We start from the raw sequence: 17500 nt of genomic DNA, 5'->3' as shown, positions 1-17500 counted from the left end.
TGCGGGGTTGTCTTTTTTGCTCTTTCATGTATTATAGCAACTCATTTGATGAATAAATGTTATTTTACAAAGTAGAGGAGGTATTTAGAACTTTTTGAGTTAAAGAATAACCAAATTCTAGAGCTGTCATTTTTATGTGATATAAATACTGGCCATATATATGCACACTTTTATATATATGTGTGTATATATATATATATATATATATATATATATATATATATATATATATATATTTGCACAATTAGTTATATAAAATCACCCAGAAAATTAGAGACATTCTCACATCTTATTATTATTACATAACTGTTCTTGGCAACCACAAAGGTATAAAACTGAGGGGTATTGCTGAGCCAGTCTTGAGCAGGATATGAGAAGTGATTGGCAGCTCTCTATATTGGCTTCTCACTGCCCATGTCTTGCTTAGGAACAACAATGATTTGCGACTTTGCTTATAGCATTGCTAGTGTCTGATTTCTATATTTACTCCATATTCGTTTCTTTGGCTAAAAAGGTAAAAACGTGTAATTATTTGTAATATATCAGCTGGCTATCAAACCTCCCCAGTTCAAAGCAGATCTGAGAGAAGTCTTTGAGCAAGTCAGATTAACTCCTTAGTTGTCTGAGAAAGCAGCAACACAAAGAATCCAAGCGCTGAATTCACAAATAGCACTTACACCCATATGCTGCTGATCATTTTACATAGAGTTGTCTGTCCTCTCTCTCATTCTCTCTCTCTCTCTCTCTCTCTCTCTCTCTCTCTCTATGTTCCTGTCTCTCTCAACTCTACTCCATATGTCTCATTTTTCCTTCTCAGCTCCCACTATGTTAAATCCCTTGTGAACATTGCCTTGCAGCATCACTTTCTCCCCCCACCCCTTCGCTTCCCTTTGATTTTTTTTCCACTAATCATGTTGATAGCTCTTTTTTTTTTTTTTCCCTTTTCTTTACCTCATCATTCTCGTTTGCATATAACTCTTTTCAAAAGTATCAATCTCATAAAACCTTATCCTGGAAAGCTGCACTGAGATACCAATTTATTTCTACTCATGCTAACTTAATAAGTAGAAGAATATTTTTAACCAATCCATCTTGACTTGTAAGCCTTACCTTCTTCTCTATTGTTTTCTCCCCCTCATTTTGTCTTTCTCTCTCACCCCCACACACTCTCTCTCTCTCTCTCTCTCTCCCTCACCCCTCTGCTTGCATTTCACCCACACACAGACACTCAGATACTCCATACACCAGCACGGAGCTGCACACAGGCTGTGTTTGCTTTGGATGTACACAGCCTGCTTGGCAGCCCTTCGTCCTATTTAGAGATATAGGCAGCATGCCCACATTTTCCATCAGGTCCTAGTCTGAAAGGTGACTTCAAATGCTCTTTGCTTCTGTCTTTCAGCGATGCTTCTACTGGGAATTGGGACACTGAGAGCTGCCAAACTTTGCCATCTCAATCGTCTCTCACCAAATGCCTTTGCGACCAGCTTTCCACCTTTGCCATCTTGGCACAATTGCCAAAGGAACTGGTGAGTTGAGGAATATATACATTATATACTACCATAGCCCTCCTACAAATCCACAGCAGGCCATCCTAGAACTTGGGCAAGTGGTGAGTGCAAAATAGTGTTGATATGTTATTTTATTATATTCAAAGTCTATACAAAGATGTAAATTGCTTCTATACACAAAAGCAGTGTATAGAATTATGCAATTGATATAGTTGTATTTTTTTATCAGAGTCTGATATAAATTGGTGTTCTTATTATGTTGATTGTTATATAATTATTGTGTATATATATATATATATATATATATATATATGTATATGTTATGAATAGTGTTAAATTTTATATATTTAAACAGCAGCGTACTCTATAATTAGCTGGATTGACTAGAGCGGATAAAATTAGCTACAAGTTTAAATGCAGCAAAAACTGCATCACAAAATTGTGCCAACCCTTTTCAGTTCATGACACATTACAATTATGGCTTTTCTGATCTTTCTTGAGATCCATTCCCACTGATTCTTTTAATTCATTCCTTTATCCTGAAATAAGATAATGTGAAGCATGTGCTTTGTTGGTTAAAAAAAAAAGGCGCTAGATTGGAGTGTAAGCATTAGTGCAGCTAAAGATATTATCCTACAGCTAGTATGATATATAAAAAAACAAGTTCATATCGTGTCTTATACAATTCATTGAACAAGACACTCCCCCTTTACTGTTTTGCTAAAATCAATGAGCTTGCCAGGATAATGCACCTAACCTTCAATGAGCCTGTAGTAATTCTAGGCCAATAACTCTGTTAACCTTGTAGGCAGAGTGTGGCTTTTCATAGTTAAGCACCTTAGGGGGCCAATTTCTCTTGTTAAGTGTATTCAGTCCACGGGTCATCCATTACTTATGGGATTATATCTCCTTCCCAACAGGAAGTTGCAAGAGGATCACCCAAGCAGAGCTGCTATATAGCTCCTCCCCTCACACGTCATATCCTGTCATTCTCTTGCAACTCAACTAGATAGGTCGTTGTGAGAGGTCTGTGGTGTTTTTATACTTAGTTTATTTCCTCAATCAAAAGTTTGTTATTTTAAATGGCACCGGAGTGTGCTGTTTGTTCTCAGGCAGTATTTAGAAGAAGAATCTGCCTGAGTTTTCTATGATCTTAGCGGAAGTAACTAAGATCCACTGGCTGTTCTCGCACATTCTGAGGAGTGGGGTAACTTTCAGAAAGGGAATAGAATGCGGGGAATCCCGCAAACGAGGTATGTGCAGTAAATTATTTTTCTAAGGAATGGAATTGACTAAGAAAATACTGCTGATACCGATGTAATGTAAGTACAGCCTTAAATGCAGCGGCGACTGGTATCAGGCTGATGAATGTATGTACAATAAGTAATTTTCTAAGGAATGGAATTTGGCTAAGAAAATACTGTTAATACCGAAGTATTGTATAAGCCTTAACTGCAGTAGAAGCGACTGGTAGCAGGCTTATTAATAACACCATCTAACATTTAAAGTGTATGTTTAAAACGTTTACTGGCATGTTATTCGTTTTTTTGTGAGGTACTTTGGTGATAAATCTTTTGGGGCATGAAAATTTCCACATGGCTGTTGTTTATTTCTACATAGAAGCGTTTAACTGAGGTTTCCCACTGTTGTAATTGGAGTGGGAGGAGCCTATTTTAGCGCTTTTTTGCGCAGTAAAAATTCAGTTTCAGTCTTCCTGCTTCTTCCTCCTTGATCCAGGACATCTCTAGAGAGCTCAGGGGTCTTCAAAAGTCATTTTGAGGGAGGTAATCAGTCACAGCAGACCTGTGACAGTGTGTTTGACTGTGATAAAAAAAACAAAAAACGTTAATTGTTAATTTGATTATCCGTTTTTGGGTATTAAGGGGTTAATCATCCATTTGCTAGTGGGTGCAATACTCTTCTAACTTAATACATTTACTGTGAAGATTTCAACTGTGACGTCTTTTTTTGTGCTTCTTAAAGGCGCAGTAGCGTTTTTTATATTGCTTGTAAATTTACTTGAAAGTTTTTTCCAAGCTTGCTAGTCTCATTGCGAGTCTGTTTAAACATGTCTGACACAGATGAATCTGCTTGTTCACTATGTTTGAAGGCCAATGTGGAGCCCCACAGAAATATGTGTACTAATTGTATTGATGTCACTTTGCATAAAAGTCAATCTATATCTGTAAAGAAATTATCACCAGACAACGAGGGGGAAGTTATGCCGACTAACTCTCCTCACGTGTCAGTACCTTCGCCTCCCGCTCAGGGGGCGCGTGATATTGTGGCGACAAGTGCATCAGAGAGGACCATACAAATCACTTTGCAAGACATGGCGGCTGTTATGACAGAGGTATTATCTAAATTGCCTGAATTAAGAGGCAAGCGCGATAGCTCTGGGTTAAGGACAGAGCGCGCTGATGATGTGAGAGCCATGTCTGATACTGCGTCACAATTTGCAGAACATGAGGACGGAGAGCTTCATTCTGTGGGTGACGGATCTGATCCAGGGAGACCGGATTCAGAGATTTCTAATTTTAAATCTAAGCTTGAGAACCTCCGCGTATTGCTAGGGGTGGTATTAGCGGCTCTGAATGATTGTAACACGGTTGCAATTCCAGAGAAAGTATTTAGGTTGGATAGATACTTTGCGGTACCGGTGTGTACTGACGTTTTTCCTATACCTAAAAGGCTTACAGAAATTATTAGCAAGGAGTGGGATAGACCCGGTGTGCCTTTTTCCCCACCTCCGATGTTTAGAAAAATGTTCCCGATAGACGCCACCACACGAGACTTATGGCAGACGGTCCCTAAGGTGGAGGGAGCAGTTTCTACTTTAGCTAAGCGTACCACTATCCCGGTGAAGGATAGTTGTGCTTTTTCGGATCCAATGGATAAAAAATTAGAAGGTTACCTTAAGAAAATGTTTGTTCAACAAGGTTTTATCTTACAGCCCCTTGCATGCATTGCGCCTGTCACTGCGGCTGCGGCATTCTGGTTTGAGTCTCTGGAAGAGCCCATTCGCACAGCTCCATTGGATGAGATTATGGCCAAGCTTAAAGCACTTAAGCTAGCTAATGCATTTGTTTCTGATGCCGTTGTACATTTAACCAAACTAACGGCTAAGAACTCCGGATTCGCCATCCAGGCGCGCAGAGCGCTATGGCTTAAATCCTGGTCAGCTGACGTGACTTCTAAGTCTAAATTGCTTAATATTCCTTTCAAAGGGCAGACCTTATTCGGGCCCGGCTTGAAAGAAATTATTGCTGACATTACCGGGGGTAAGGGTCATACTCTTCCTCAGGACAGGGCCAAGTCAAAGGCCAAACAGTCTAATTTTCATGCCTTTCGTAATTTCAAGGCAGGAGCAGCATCAACTTCCTCCGCTCCAAAACAGGAAGGACCTGTTGCTCGTTACAGACAGGGCTGGAAAACTAACCAGTCCTGGAACAAGGGCAAGCAGGCCAGAAAGCCTTCTTCTGCCCCTAAGACAGCATGAAGAGAGGGCCCCCTATCCGGAAACGGATCTAGTGGGGGGCAGACTATCTCTCTTCGCCCATGCTTGGGCAAGAGATGTCCAGGATCCCTGGGCGTTAGAGATCATATCTCAGGGATATCTTCTGGACTTCAAAGCATCTCCTCCACAAGGGAGATTTCATCTTTCAAGGTTATCAGCAAACCAAATAAAGAAAGAGGCATTTCTACGTTGTGTGCAAGACCTCTTAGTATTGGGGGTGATCCACCCAGTTCCGCGGACGGAACAAGGGCAAGGGTTTTACTCGAATCTGTTTGTGGTTCCCAAGAAAGAGGGAACCTTCAGACCAATCTTGGACCTAAAAATCTTAAACAAATTCCTAAGAGTTCCATCATTCAAAATGGAAACTATTCGAACCATCCTACCCATGATCCAAGAGGGTCAATACATGACCACGGTAGACTTAAAGGATGCCTACCTTCATATACCAATTCACAAAGATCATTATCGGTACCTAAGATTTGCCTTTCTAGACAGGCATTACCAGTTTGTAGCTCTTCCCTTCAGGTTGGCTACGGCCCCGAGAATCTTTACAAAGGTTCTGGGCTCACTTCTGGTGGTTCTAAGACCGCAAGGCATAGCGGTGGCTCCGTATCTAGACGACATCCTGATACAGGCATCAAGCTTTCAAAGGGCCAAGTCTCATACAGAGATATTTCTGGCATTTCTGAGGTCGCATGGGTGGAAGGTGAACGTGGAAAAGAGTTCTCTATCACCACTCACAAGAGTCTCCTTCCTAGGGACTCTTATAGATTCTGTAGAGATGAAAATTTACCTGACGGAGTCCAGGTTTTCAAAACTTCTAAATGCTTGCAGTGTCCTTCTTTCCATTCCACGCCCGTCAGTGGCTCAGTGCATGGAAGTAATCGGCTTAATGGTAGCGGCAATGGACATAGTGCCATTTGCGCGCCTGCATCTCAGACCGCTGCAATTATGCATGCTAAGTCAGTGGAATGGGGATTACTCAGATTTGTCCCCCCTACTAAATCTGGATCAAGAGACCAGAGTTTCTCTTCTCTGGTGGCTTTCTCGTGTTCATCTGTCCAAGGGTATGACCTTTTGCAGGCCAGATTGGACGATTGTAACAACAGATGCCAGCCTTCTAGGTTGGGGCGCAGTCTGGAACTCCCTGAAGGCTCAGGGATCGTGGACTCAGGAGGAGAAACTCCTCCCAATAAATATTCTAGAGTTAAGAGCAATATTCAATGATCTTCTAGCTTGGCCTCAGTTAGCAACACTGAGGTTCATCAGATTCCAGTCGGACAACATCACGACTGTGGCTAACATCAACCATCAAGGGGGAACCAGGAGTTCCCTAGCGATGTTAGAAGTCTCAAAGATAATTCGCTGGGCAGAGTCTCACTCTTGCCACCTGTCAGCGATCCACATCCCAGGCGTACAGAACTGGGAGGCGGATTTTCTAAGTCGTCAGACTTTTCATCCGGGGGAGTGGGAACTCCATCCGGAGGTGTTTACTCAACTGGTCTATCGTTGGGGCAAACCAGAACTAGATCTCATGGCGTCTCGCCAGAACGCCAAGCTTCCTTGTTACGGATCCAGGTCCAGGGACCCGGGAGCGGTGCTGATAGATGCTCTGACAGCCCCTTGGGTCTTCAACATGGCTTATGTGTTTCCACCATTCCCGATGCTTCCTCGACTGATTGCCAGGATCAAACAGGAAAGGGCATCGGTGATTCTGATAGCGCCTGCGTGGCCACGCAGGACCTGGTATGCAGACCCAGTGGACATGTTGTCCTGTCCACCATGGTCTCTGCCTCTGAGGCAGGACCTTCTAATTCAGGGTCCTTTCAATCATCCAAATCTAGTTTCTCTGAGACTGACTGCATGGAGATTGAACGCTTGATTCTATCAAAGCGTGGCTTCTCGGAGTCGGTTATTGATACCTTAATACAGGCTCAGAAACCTGTTACCAGAAAAATTTACCATAAGATATGGTGTAAATATTTATACTGGTGCGAATCCAAGAGTTACTCATGGAGTAAGGTTAGGATTCCTAGGATATTGTCTTTTCTACAAGAGGGTTTAGAAAAGGGCTTATCTGCTAGTTCGTTAAAGGGACAGATTTCTGCTCTGTCTATTCTTCTACACAAACGTCTGGCAGAAGTTCCAGACGTTCAGGCCTTTTGTCAGGCTTTGGCTAGGATTAGGCCTGTGTTTAAGACTGTTGCTCCACCGTGGAGTTTAAACTTAGTTCTTAAAGTTCTTCAAGGTGTTCCGTTTGAACCCCTTCATTCCATTGATATTAAGCTGTTATCTTGGAAAGTTCTGTTTTTGATGGCTATTTCCTCGGCTCGAAGAGTCTCTGAGTTATCTGCCTTACATTGTGATTCTCCTTATCTGATTTTCCATTCAGACAAGGTAGTTCTGCGTACTAAACCTGGGTTCTTACCTAAGGTAGTTTCTAACAGGAATATCAATCAAGAGATTGTTGCTCCATCACTGTGTCCTAACCCTTCTTCAAAGAAGGAACGACTCTTACATAATCTGGACGTAGTCCGTGCCCTGAAGTTCTACTTGCAGGCAACTAAAGATTTTCGTCAAACTTCTTCCCTGTTTGTCGTTTACTCTGGACAAAGGAGAGGTCAATACCTCTCTCTCTTTTTGGCTTCGTAGCATAATACGCTTAGCCTATGAGACTGCTGGACAGCAGCCTCCTGGAAGAGTTACAGTTCATTCCACTAGAGCTGTGGCTTCCAACTGGGCCTTTAAGAATGAGGCCTCTGTTGAACAGATTTGCAAGGCTGCAACTTGGTCTTCGCTTCATACTTTTTCAAAATTTTACAAATTTGACACTTTTGCTTCTTCGGAGGCTGTTTTTGGGAGAAAGGTTCTACAGGCAGTGGTTCCTTCCGTTTAAAGTTCCTGCCTTGTCCCTCCCATCATCCGTGTACTTTAGCTTTGGTATTGGTATCCCATAAGTAATGGATGACCCGTGGACTGAATACACTTAACAAGAGAAAACATAATTTATGCTTACCTGATAAATTTATTTCTCTTGTAGTGTATTCAGTCCACGGCCCGCCCTGTCTTTTAAGGCAGATCTAAATTTTTAATTTAAACTACAGTCACCACTGCACCCTATGGTTTCTCCTTTCTTGTCTTGTTTCGGTCGAATGACTGGATATGACGTGTGAGGGGAGGAGCTATATAGCAGCTCTGCTTGGGTGATCCTCTTGCAACTTCCTGTTGGGAAGGAGATATAATCCCATAAGTAATGGATGACCCGTGGACTGAATACACTACAAGAGAAATAAATTTATCAGGTAAGCATAAATTATGTTTTTTCATTATGGGGCCAATTTATCTATAGTGCGAGTGGATATGATACAATGTAGCGTATCATGTCTGCCGCACATTGATAAATGCAGACAGCATACGCTGTCGGCATTTATCATTGCACAAGCAGTTCTTGTGAACTGCTTGTGCAATGCCGCCCCCTGCAGATTGGCCGCTAGCAGGGGGTGTCAATCAACCCGATCATATTCGATCGGGTTGATTTCTGTCCACTGCCTCAAAGCAGGCAGACAATTTATGCAGCAGCAGCAGTCTTTTGGCTCGCGCGGAAACAGGGGATTTGGAGCTTGATAATTCGTCCCCTAAGTGTTTAAGTATTCATTTATTTGTAGTGCACTCAGTGTCTAAGCATTTTGTATTCCTGTATTTTAGCCAAGAATTGTTCTTGTATAGTATTTGGAATGAATCTCCCATAACATTCAATTTCTTCAAATCTGTAACTTTTTTTTTCTTTTTCTTTTTCTTTATAATTCTAACATATTAAACCAAGTGCAGAACAGACCTACTACTTATAAAACTGGTTCGCTTTTCAGAGTTCTTTCACTTCCTAACTCTTCTAAATAGTTTTTTCCCTCACTGGTTCTTCATGTATTTTTTCCTTTGTTTCAATTTTTTTTTATTTTATTTTACACTTTAGCCTTCTCTTTCGTCACTGTTTCTTTTGTCTGCTCCACTCTTCTGCATTCTCTCTTTCTTATACTTTTGGTTCTAATACTGTTGACGCCTCCATGTGAGTTTCTGGCGTTGGCATTGAGGGTGGTAATAAAAGTGTCTCAGTTTATCTTAGCCCCCTTTCTGTCAGAGAGGGATATTTTGCTATGACTTGAGCAAGCAAGATTAGTAGGTACCCAGCCGACAAGGTGGGCAGAAGGTCAGCAAAGAGAGAGAGGAAAAGCTGCTTCTATCACACAGTGTACTGAGCTGCACTTACTCAGAATGTCAGGAATATATGACAATCTGTCCTAAAGTTCTATTTAAAGGAACAGGAAACCCCAAAATGTAATTCACAATTTATAAAGAACATGCAATTTTAAACAAATTTACTTTTATTATCAAGTATGCTTCATGTTCTTGTTATCCTTTCTGAAGGAACAGCATTGCACTGCTGGCAGCTAGCTGAACACATCTAGTTAGCCAATCACAAGAGACAAATGTGTGCAGGCACCATACAGCAGCTAGCTCTCACTAGTGTAGGATATGTGCGTATTCTTTTACAAGGGATACCAAGAGAACAAAGCACATTTGAAAATAAAAGTGATATTAAAAGTATCTTAAAATGACATGCTCTATCTGATTCTTGCAAGTTTAATTTTGACTTTCCTATCATTTAAACATGTTAGTTTTCATTGTTATAGAGAGATGAAGTGTGATAACCTGCACATCTGAACAGGGCCGGACTGGCAATAAAAACCATCCCTGGCAAAAGACCAGCCCTATTTTCCACTGAGTGTGTAGAATGCACACATACCATTTCTCAAGGGGATTACTGTGATACTCCTTCCCACAATATTTATATTGGTGGGATCTGGATTATTTATATTTTCAGAATTAAATTATATTAGTTTGTAAAAATAAATAAATGACAGATTCATCTTATATAGGCACCCTACATCCCATTTTCTTCCATGAATCCTCTTCAGAGTATGAAATGATTATCTACAACATTGTTTTTTAAATGTGTCACCAGGCCTCCCTAACAGGCCAGATTTTCAGGATGACCTTCAGTGAGAGCAGCTTAATAACCATCACCTAGATTACGAGTTTTGCGTTAGAGGCTATGCGGTGCTAACAAGCAGTTTTCCTCACCGCTCACTTACCTGCAGCGCTGGTATTATGAGTTTTCAGAAACCCGTCATAAAAGAAAAGAAGTGAGCGTTGAGCAAAATTTTGCTCATTACCGCACTCCAATACCAGCGCTGCTTAAGTCAGCAGTGAGCTGGCTGTATGTGCTCATGCACGATTTCTCCTTAGGAATCAACATTGAGAGCCGGCTAAAAAAAGTCTAACACCTGCAAAAAAGCAGCGTAAAACTCAGTAATGCAGCCCCATTGATTCCTATGGGGGAATAAAAGTTATGTCTACACCTAACACCCTAACATGAACCCCGAGTCTAAACACCCCTAATCTTACACTTATTAACCCCTAATCTGCTGCCCCCGACATCGCAGACACCTATATTATACTTATTAACCCCTAATCTGCCGCTCCGGACACCGCCACCACCTACATTATACTTATGAACCCCTAATCTGCTGCCCCCAACATCGCCGCCACCTACATTATATTTATTAACCCCTAATCGGCCGCCCCCAATGTCGCCGCCACCTACCTACACTTATTAACCCCTAATCTGCCGCCCCCAACGTCGCCGCCACTATAATAAACATATTAACCCCTAAACCGCTGCACTCCCACCTCGCAAACATTAGCTAAATATTATTAACCCCTAATCTGCCGTCCCTAACATCGCCGCCACCTACCTACATTTATTAACCCCTAATCTGCTGCCACCAACGTCGCCGTCACTATATTAAAGTTATTAACCCCTAAACCTAAGTCTAACCCTAAACCTAACACCCACTAACTTAAATATAATTTAAATAAATCTAAATAAATATTGCTATCATTAACTAAATAATTCCTATTTAAAACTAAATACTTACCTGTAAAATAAACCCTAAGCTAGCTACAATATAACTAATAGTTACATTGTATCTAGTTTAGGATTTATTTTTACTTTACAGACAAGTTTGTATTTATTTTAACTAGGTAGAATAGTTATTAAATAGTTATTAACTATTTAATAACTACCTAGCTAAAATAAATACAAATTTACCTGTAAAATAAAACCTAACCTAAGTTACACTAACACCTAACACTACACTATAATTAAATAAATTAACTAAATTAAATACAATTACCTAAATTAAATTAAATTAGCTAAAGTACAAAAACAAACAAACACTAAATTACAGAAAATAATAAACAAATTACAGAAATTTAAACTAATTTCACCTTATCTAATAGCCCTATTAAAATAAAAAAGCCCCCCCCCCCAAATAAAAAAACCTACCCTAAACTAAACTACCAGTAGCCCTTAAAAGGGCCTTTTGCGGGGCATTGCCCCAAAGTAATCAGCTCTTTTGCCTGTAAAAAAAAATACAAACAGCCCCCCCAACAGTAAAACCCACCACCCACACAACCAACCCCCAAATAAAATGCTATCTAAAAAAACCTAAGCTCCCCATTGCCTCGAAAAGGGCATTTGGATGGGCATTACCTTAAAAGGGCAGTTAGCTCTTTTGCCGCTCAAACACTAATCTAAAAAATAAAACCCACCCAATACACCCTTAAAAAAACCTAACACTAACCCCCTGAAGATCGACTTACAGGGAGACGTCTTCATCCAAGCCGGGAGAAGTGGTCATCCAGACGGGCAGAAGTCTTCATCCAAGCCGGGCAGCAGTGGTCCTCCAGACTGGCAGAAGTCTTCATCCAGACGGCATCTTCTATCTTCAAACATCCGGCGTGGAGCGGGTCCATCTTCAAGACATCCGACGCAGAGCATCCTCTTCTGGCGACGACTAAAACAGAATGAAGGTACCTTTAAGTGACGTCATCCAAGATGGTGTCCCTTAGATTCCGATTGGCTGATAGAATTCTATCAACCAATCGGAATTCAGGTAGAAAAAATCCTATTGGCTGATGCAATCAGCCAATAAGATTGAAGTTCAATCCTATTGGCTTATCCAATCAGCCAACAGGATTGAGCTTGCATTCTATTGGCTGATTGGAACAGCCAATAGAATGTGAGCTCGATCCTATTGGCTGATTGGATCAGCCAATAGGATTGAACTTCAATCCTATTGGCTGATTGCATCAGCCAATAGGATTTTTTCTACCTTAATTCCGATTGGTTGATAGAATTCTATCAACCAATCAGAATCTAAGGGACGCCATCTTGGATGACGTCACTTAAAGGTACCTTCATTCTGTTTTCGTCGTCGCCAGAAGAGGATGCTCCGCGTTGGATGTCTTGAGGATGGACCTGCTCCGTGCCAGATGGATGAAGATAGAAGATGCCGTCTGGATGAAGACTTCTGCCGTCTAGAGGACCACTTCTGCCCGGCTTGGATAAAGACTTCTGCCCGTCTGGAGGACCACTTCTGCCCGGCTTGGATGAAGACTTCTGCCCGTCTGGAGGACCACTTTGCCCGGCTTGGATGAAGATGTCTCCCAGTAACTCGATCTTCAGGGGGTTAGTGTTAGGTTTTTTTAAGGGTGTATTGGGCGAGTTTTATTTTTTAGATTAGGGTTTGGGCGGCAAAAGAGCTAACTGCCCTTTTAAGGGCAATGCCCATCCAAATGCCCTTTTCAGGGCAATGGGGAGCTTAGATTTTTTTTAGTTAGTATTTTATTTGGGGGGTTGGTTGTGTGGGTGGTGGGTTTTACTGTTTGGGGGTTGTTTGTATTTTTTTTACAGGTAAAAGAGCTGATGACTTTGGGGCAATGCCCCGCAAAAGGCCTTTTTAAGGGCTATTGGTAGTTTAGTTTAGGCTAGGGTTTTTTTTGTTTTGGGGGGGCTTTTTTATTTTAATAGGGCTATTAGATTAGGTGTAATTAGTTTAAATTTCTGTAATTTGTTTATTATTTTCTGTAATTTAGTGTTTGTTTGTTTTTGTACTTTAGCTAATTTAATTTAATTTAGGTAATTGTATTTAGTTTAATTAATTTATTTAATTATAGTGTAGTGTTAGGTGTTAGTGTAACTTAGGTTAGGTTTTATTTTACAGGTAATTTTTTTATTTATTTTAGCTAGGTAGTTATTAAATAGTTAATAACTATTTAATAACTATTCTACCTAATTAAAATAAATACAAACTTGCCTGTAAAATAAAAATAAACCCTAAGCTAGTTATATTGTAGCTAGCTTAGGGTTTATTTTACAGGTAAGTATTTAGTTTTAGATAGGAATGATTTAGTTAATGATAGGAATATTTATTTAGATTTATTTAAATTATATTTAAGTTAGTGGGTGTTAGGTTTAGGGTTAGACTTAGGTTTAGGGGTTAATAATTTTAATATAGTGACGGCGACGTTGGTGGCAGCAGATTAGGGGTTAATAAATGTAGGTAGGTGGCGGCGATGTTAGGGACGGCAGATTAGGGGTTAATAATATTTAGCTAATGTTTGCGAGGTGGGAGTGCAGCCGTTTAGGGGTTAATATGTTTATTATAGTGGCGGCGACGTTGGGGGCGGCAGATTAGGGGTTAATAAGTGTAGGTAGGTGGCGGCGACATTGGGGGGCGGTAGATTAGGGGTTAATAAATATAATGTAGGTGGCGGCGATTTTGGGGGCAGCAGATTAGGGTTTCATAAATATAATGTAGGTGGGGGTGGTGTCCGGAGCGGCAGATTAGGGGTTAAAAATTTTATTTTAGTATTTGCGATGCGGGTGGGCCTCGGTTTAGGGGTTAATAGGTAGTTTATGGGTGTTAATGTACTTTTTAGCACTTTAGTTATGAGTTTTATGATACGGCGTTGTACCATAAATCTCTTAACTACTGACTTTTAAATGCGTTAGGACTCTTGGAGGTAGAGGGTGTACCGCTCACTTTTTGGCCTCCCAGGACAGACTCGTAATACCGGTGCGATGGATGTCCCATAGAAAAAAGACTTTACGAAGTTTACATAAATCGTTTTGCGGTAAGGCCAAAGAAGTGTGCGGTACCCCTAAACCTTCAAGACTCGTAATACCTGCGGGCGTAAAAAAGCAGCGTTAGGACCTCTTAACGCTGCTTTTTTACCCTAACGCACAACTTGTAATCTAGCCGCATGTTTACTAATCAGCTGATTATTTCACCTGTGCTCTAGTTTAGATATCCTCAAAACCTGGCCTAATTGGGGGGGCCTGAGGACAGGTTTGAAAACCAGTGATGTATAGTGAGATCCAGGAGAAGACACTCAAAAATAGTGTGACACTAGAAGCCATTTAAAAGAGGGCTTCTAAAATGGCACATAGTCTACAAAAAATACTTACAAGGAATTACGTTGTGACCTTAATATGTATAGGTCAGAGGAGAAAAAGAAGAGAGATGATATGCTGCATTTACCTTTCCAGCAGCACCACCCCCTTAAATTGTAGCTGACCAGTCACAGCTGCTCCAGTCCAAAAGGAAATCTCCTGGTAGGCCAATCCAGCGGCCAGCCTTGTATCTGAATTAATGTTTTGCAACCTGAATGAGTTTTGTCCCAGCTTGTGACACATCTCAGTGGGTTTACACTTTGTTGAGTTTTATTATTTTTTTTTTCTATGAGCAGATGTGAAACCTCTCATTGAGCTAAGACATTGGTGTTTCTACAGGTGATGGATGTAAGTGGATCTCCATCTGTGCCCCTGATGATAGGCTGTGCTGTATCCTGCATGGCACTGCTGATCCTGCTTGCAGTATATGCTGCATTTTGGAGGTAAGTTATTAAATTGAGTGAGAGTCAAATCTTACCATTCTTAGACTTAAAACATTAGTAAATCTTTTTCATAAAGTAAAATATGAATTTGTGGTGGGATCATTTTATTAACTTTGCCAGATGACTAAACGAAAACTAAAGATTTTCATTTGACCATCTAAACATAGTAATTCACCAAAATAATACGGGACCTACCTGGTGGTACTGGAGGAACCTGTAGTAGCTTAGCTAGTTCATGTACCTCCTTGCATTAGGTAGCCCAGTCAATTAAAATAAGATCTTAAAAAAAAAAACAACAACAAATGAACAAATAATTAAAATGAACATTTTCATATTGTCCATTATCACCCTGACACTTTCTATACTTGTTTTTCTCATGTTGTGTCCCTCTTGTTTTAGGTTTATCCGCTCTGAACGCTCTATTATTCTTCTCAACTTCTGCCTGTCCATCCTTGCCTCCAACATTTTAATACTCACAGGACAGTCCCAGGCACTTAGTAAGGTGAGTGAAGTCTTACCAGCAGGAGCACTGTATTCTTTTTGCTAGTTTGTTTTACCTGGAGAAACCTAGGAGAAATGTTTTAGAGGGAAAAGTGTCTAAAATTAAATGGAAAGTAAACACCTTGAGATTTTTATATAAAATATTTAGTTATGCGTAATAAAACAACTTTGCAGTACTATTATACAGTATATGTTGTCCCATTTCATGTAACATCTCTGAAAATTGAGGATTTTCTCTTTCTCAGAACTTAAAATGTCCCTTGCTGACTTCTCAAAACTATAACCCTACTACATATCTGTCTCTAATATGCATTAACTGATAATAATTGCAAAACAGTTCATTCTATAGTAATATTATGACTGTGACTAGCCTTGTTTGCAAATTAAAGCCCAGATTGGCCCCTCCAAATAAGACAAATTCTGGGTAGAGTTTGACTACTGAAAAGCAGTTGCAGTAAAAAGGAAGTTAATTTGTTTTACAACATTTAGACTTGGTAGACTTGGCTGATGTTATTTTATATCAACACAACAGAAATGTCTTGTAATTACAAGGTGTTTGCTGTCCCTTTAACAAAATGTATTTGGCAAGTTTAAATGGAACAACTAAGTTGGAAAGGTTGCATGATGCAGTTGGGGGAACTAGAGAGAAAATAATAGGGAGAGAAAATGTAAAGCAATAGAAGGTGTCATAAAAAATGGTTATATGGAGTACTTTTAGGAATTATTAGGTGAAAAGAGATTATATGAGTAATATGGTGATCTTCTGTGTCTCTCAGGAGATCATATGAATTGGCAATGGTGAGTATATAGTATGATCCTCTTTGAAGAGTAAAAATCCTCCCAGATGTCTTCAGGACTCCTCTATTTCCCCTTTAGGTACCCTAACCCTTCTTGCTGGGTTAATTTTTCTTGCTATGTGGTGTAAAGTAGTCTGCGATTTGTTTTCATCCTAGTGAATGCACTAGAGATTACAGTTGCTACTAAATACCAGCCATATTTTGACTTCTGTAATATGTTCTTATGACTAGACCAGTCTGGGATATGTCATATTGGCATGTTGACATGCATAGTCAACTCTGGCCTAATTATTGGGGTTGTTAGGACTGTGGTCTTGTTCATTAGGAAGTCTCCTCTTCTAGGTTATTCCTTAAAGGTGTGTGCCTGGTGTGTTATAATAAGTTGTAACACTGTAAATACTGCACTGCTTTGCCTATTCCTAGTGTGCTCATTTTTTCCCGATGGTCTAGTCCTGCACATAACTAATGAAATGAACTTCATTTAAAAACATAAGTTGCTTTGATATAAGTGAATATACAAATTAGTGAATGCTGGTATTTATCAGGTCTGATATAGGCACCATTTATCTCTTCATTTTTAAGTGTCAGCATTCTCCCTAGCACTTAAAGGGACATTCTAGTAAAAATTAAAGTTTCATTATTCAAATAGGACATGTAATTTTAATAATTTTTCCAATTTACTTTTATTATCAAATTTGCTTTTTTCTCTTGGTATTCTTAGTTGAAACTAAACCTAGGCAGACTCATATGCTAATTTCTAAACCCTTGAGGGCTGCCTCTTATCACATGCTTTTTAAATTTCTTTTCAACACAAAGAGACAGAAAGTACACGTGGGCCATATAGATAACACTGTGTTCAGGCACAGGGGGTTATTTAAGATTTAGCCCAACACAATGCTATAGGAAATAAACAGTCACAGTCATGTGATCAGGGGGCTGGAAGAAGGTTCTAAGATACAAGGTAATCACAGATGAAAAAAGTGTATTAATATAACAGTGTTGGTTGTGCAAAACTGGGGAATGGGTAATAAAGGGATTATCTATCCCTCCTTTTAAAACAATAACAATTCTATTATAGACTGTCCCTTTAACTCTTTGAGCAGTGCATAGAGCCACTCCCCTTACAATGAACAACACTATTATAGTAAGCTGCAGTCTGCAGGCTCAGGAAGAGGTTAGACACTTTTCTCATAGAAGATCATATAACATTCACACCTCAAACATGATTTTATATGACTAGCTGGGGAAAAGCAGTTAAAGCCTTACCTGCACCTTCCTGAGTCTTTAAAGGTATAGAACGGTATAAATTAAATATTTTTGGGTGCATTTAATTTTAAATATAAGCAATTTTGAAATATACAGGGAGTGCAGAA

The 17500-nt window shown here is 40.0% G+C and overlaps 1 protein-coding gene across 1 annotated transcript in view; it reads left to right on the top strand.

The window, feature by feature from the left end:
* ADGRB2 (adhesion G protein-coupled receptor B2) overlaps positions 1 to 17500 on the top strand; it is a 540900-nt gene that overhangs the window by 390176 nt on the left and 133224 nt on the right. The window contains exons 14-16 of the mRNA XM_053707236.1: positions 1403 to 1529; positions 14726 to 14829; positions 15229 to 15331. Of these exons, the coding sequence (XP_053563211.1) occupies positions 1403 to 1529; positions 14726 to 14829; positions 15229 to 15331 (334 nt within the window). The remainder of the gene's footprint in view (positions 1 to 1402; positions 1530 to 14725; positions 14830 to 15228; positions 15332 to 17500) is intronic.

This window comes from Bombina bombina, chromosome 3 (assembly GCF_027579735.1).
Source record: "Bombina bombina isolate aBomBom1 chromosome 3, aBomBom1.pri, whole genome shotgun sequence".
NCBI classification, from domain to species: Eukaryota; Metazoa; Chordata; class Amphibia; order Anura; family Bombinatoridae; genus Bombina; species Bombina bombina.
The sequence above is the reverse complement of the archived record's forward strand: the minus strand, read 5'-3'. Positions and strand labels throughout refer to the sequence as shown.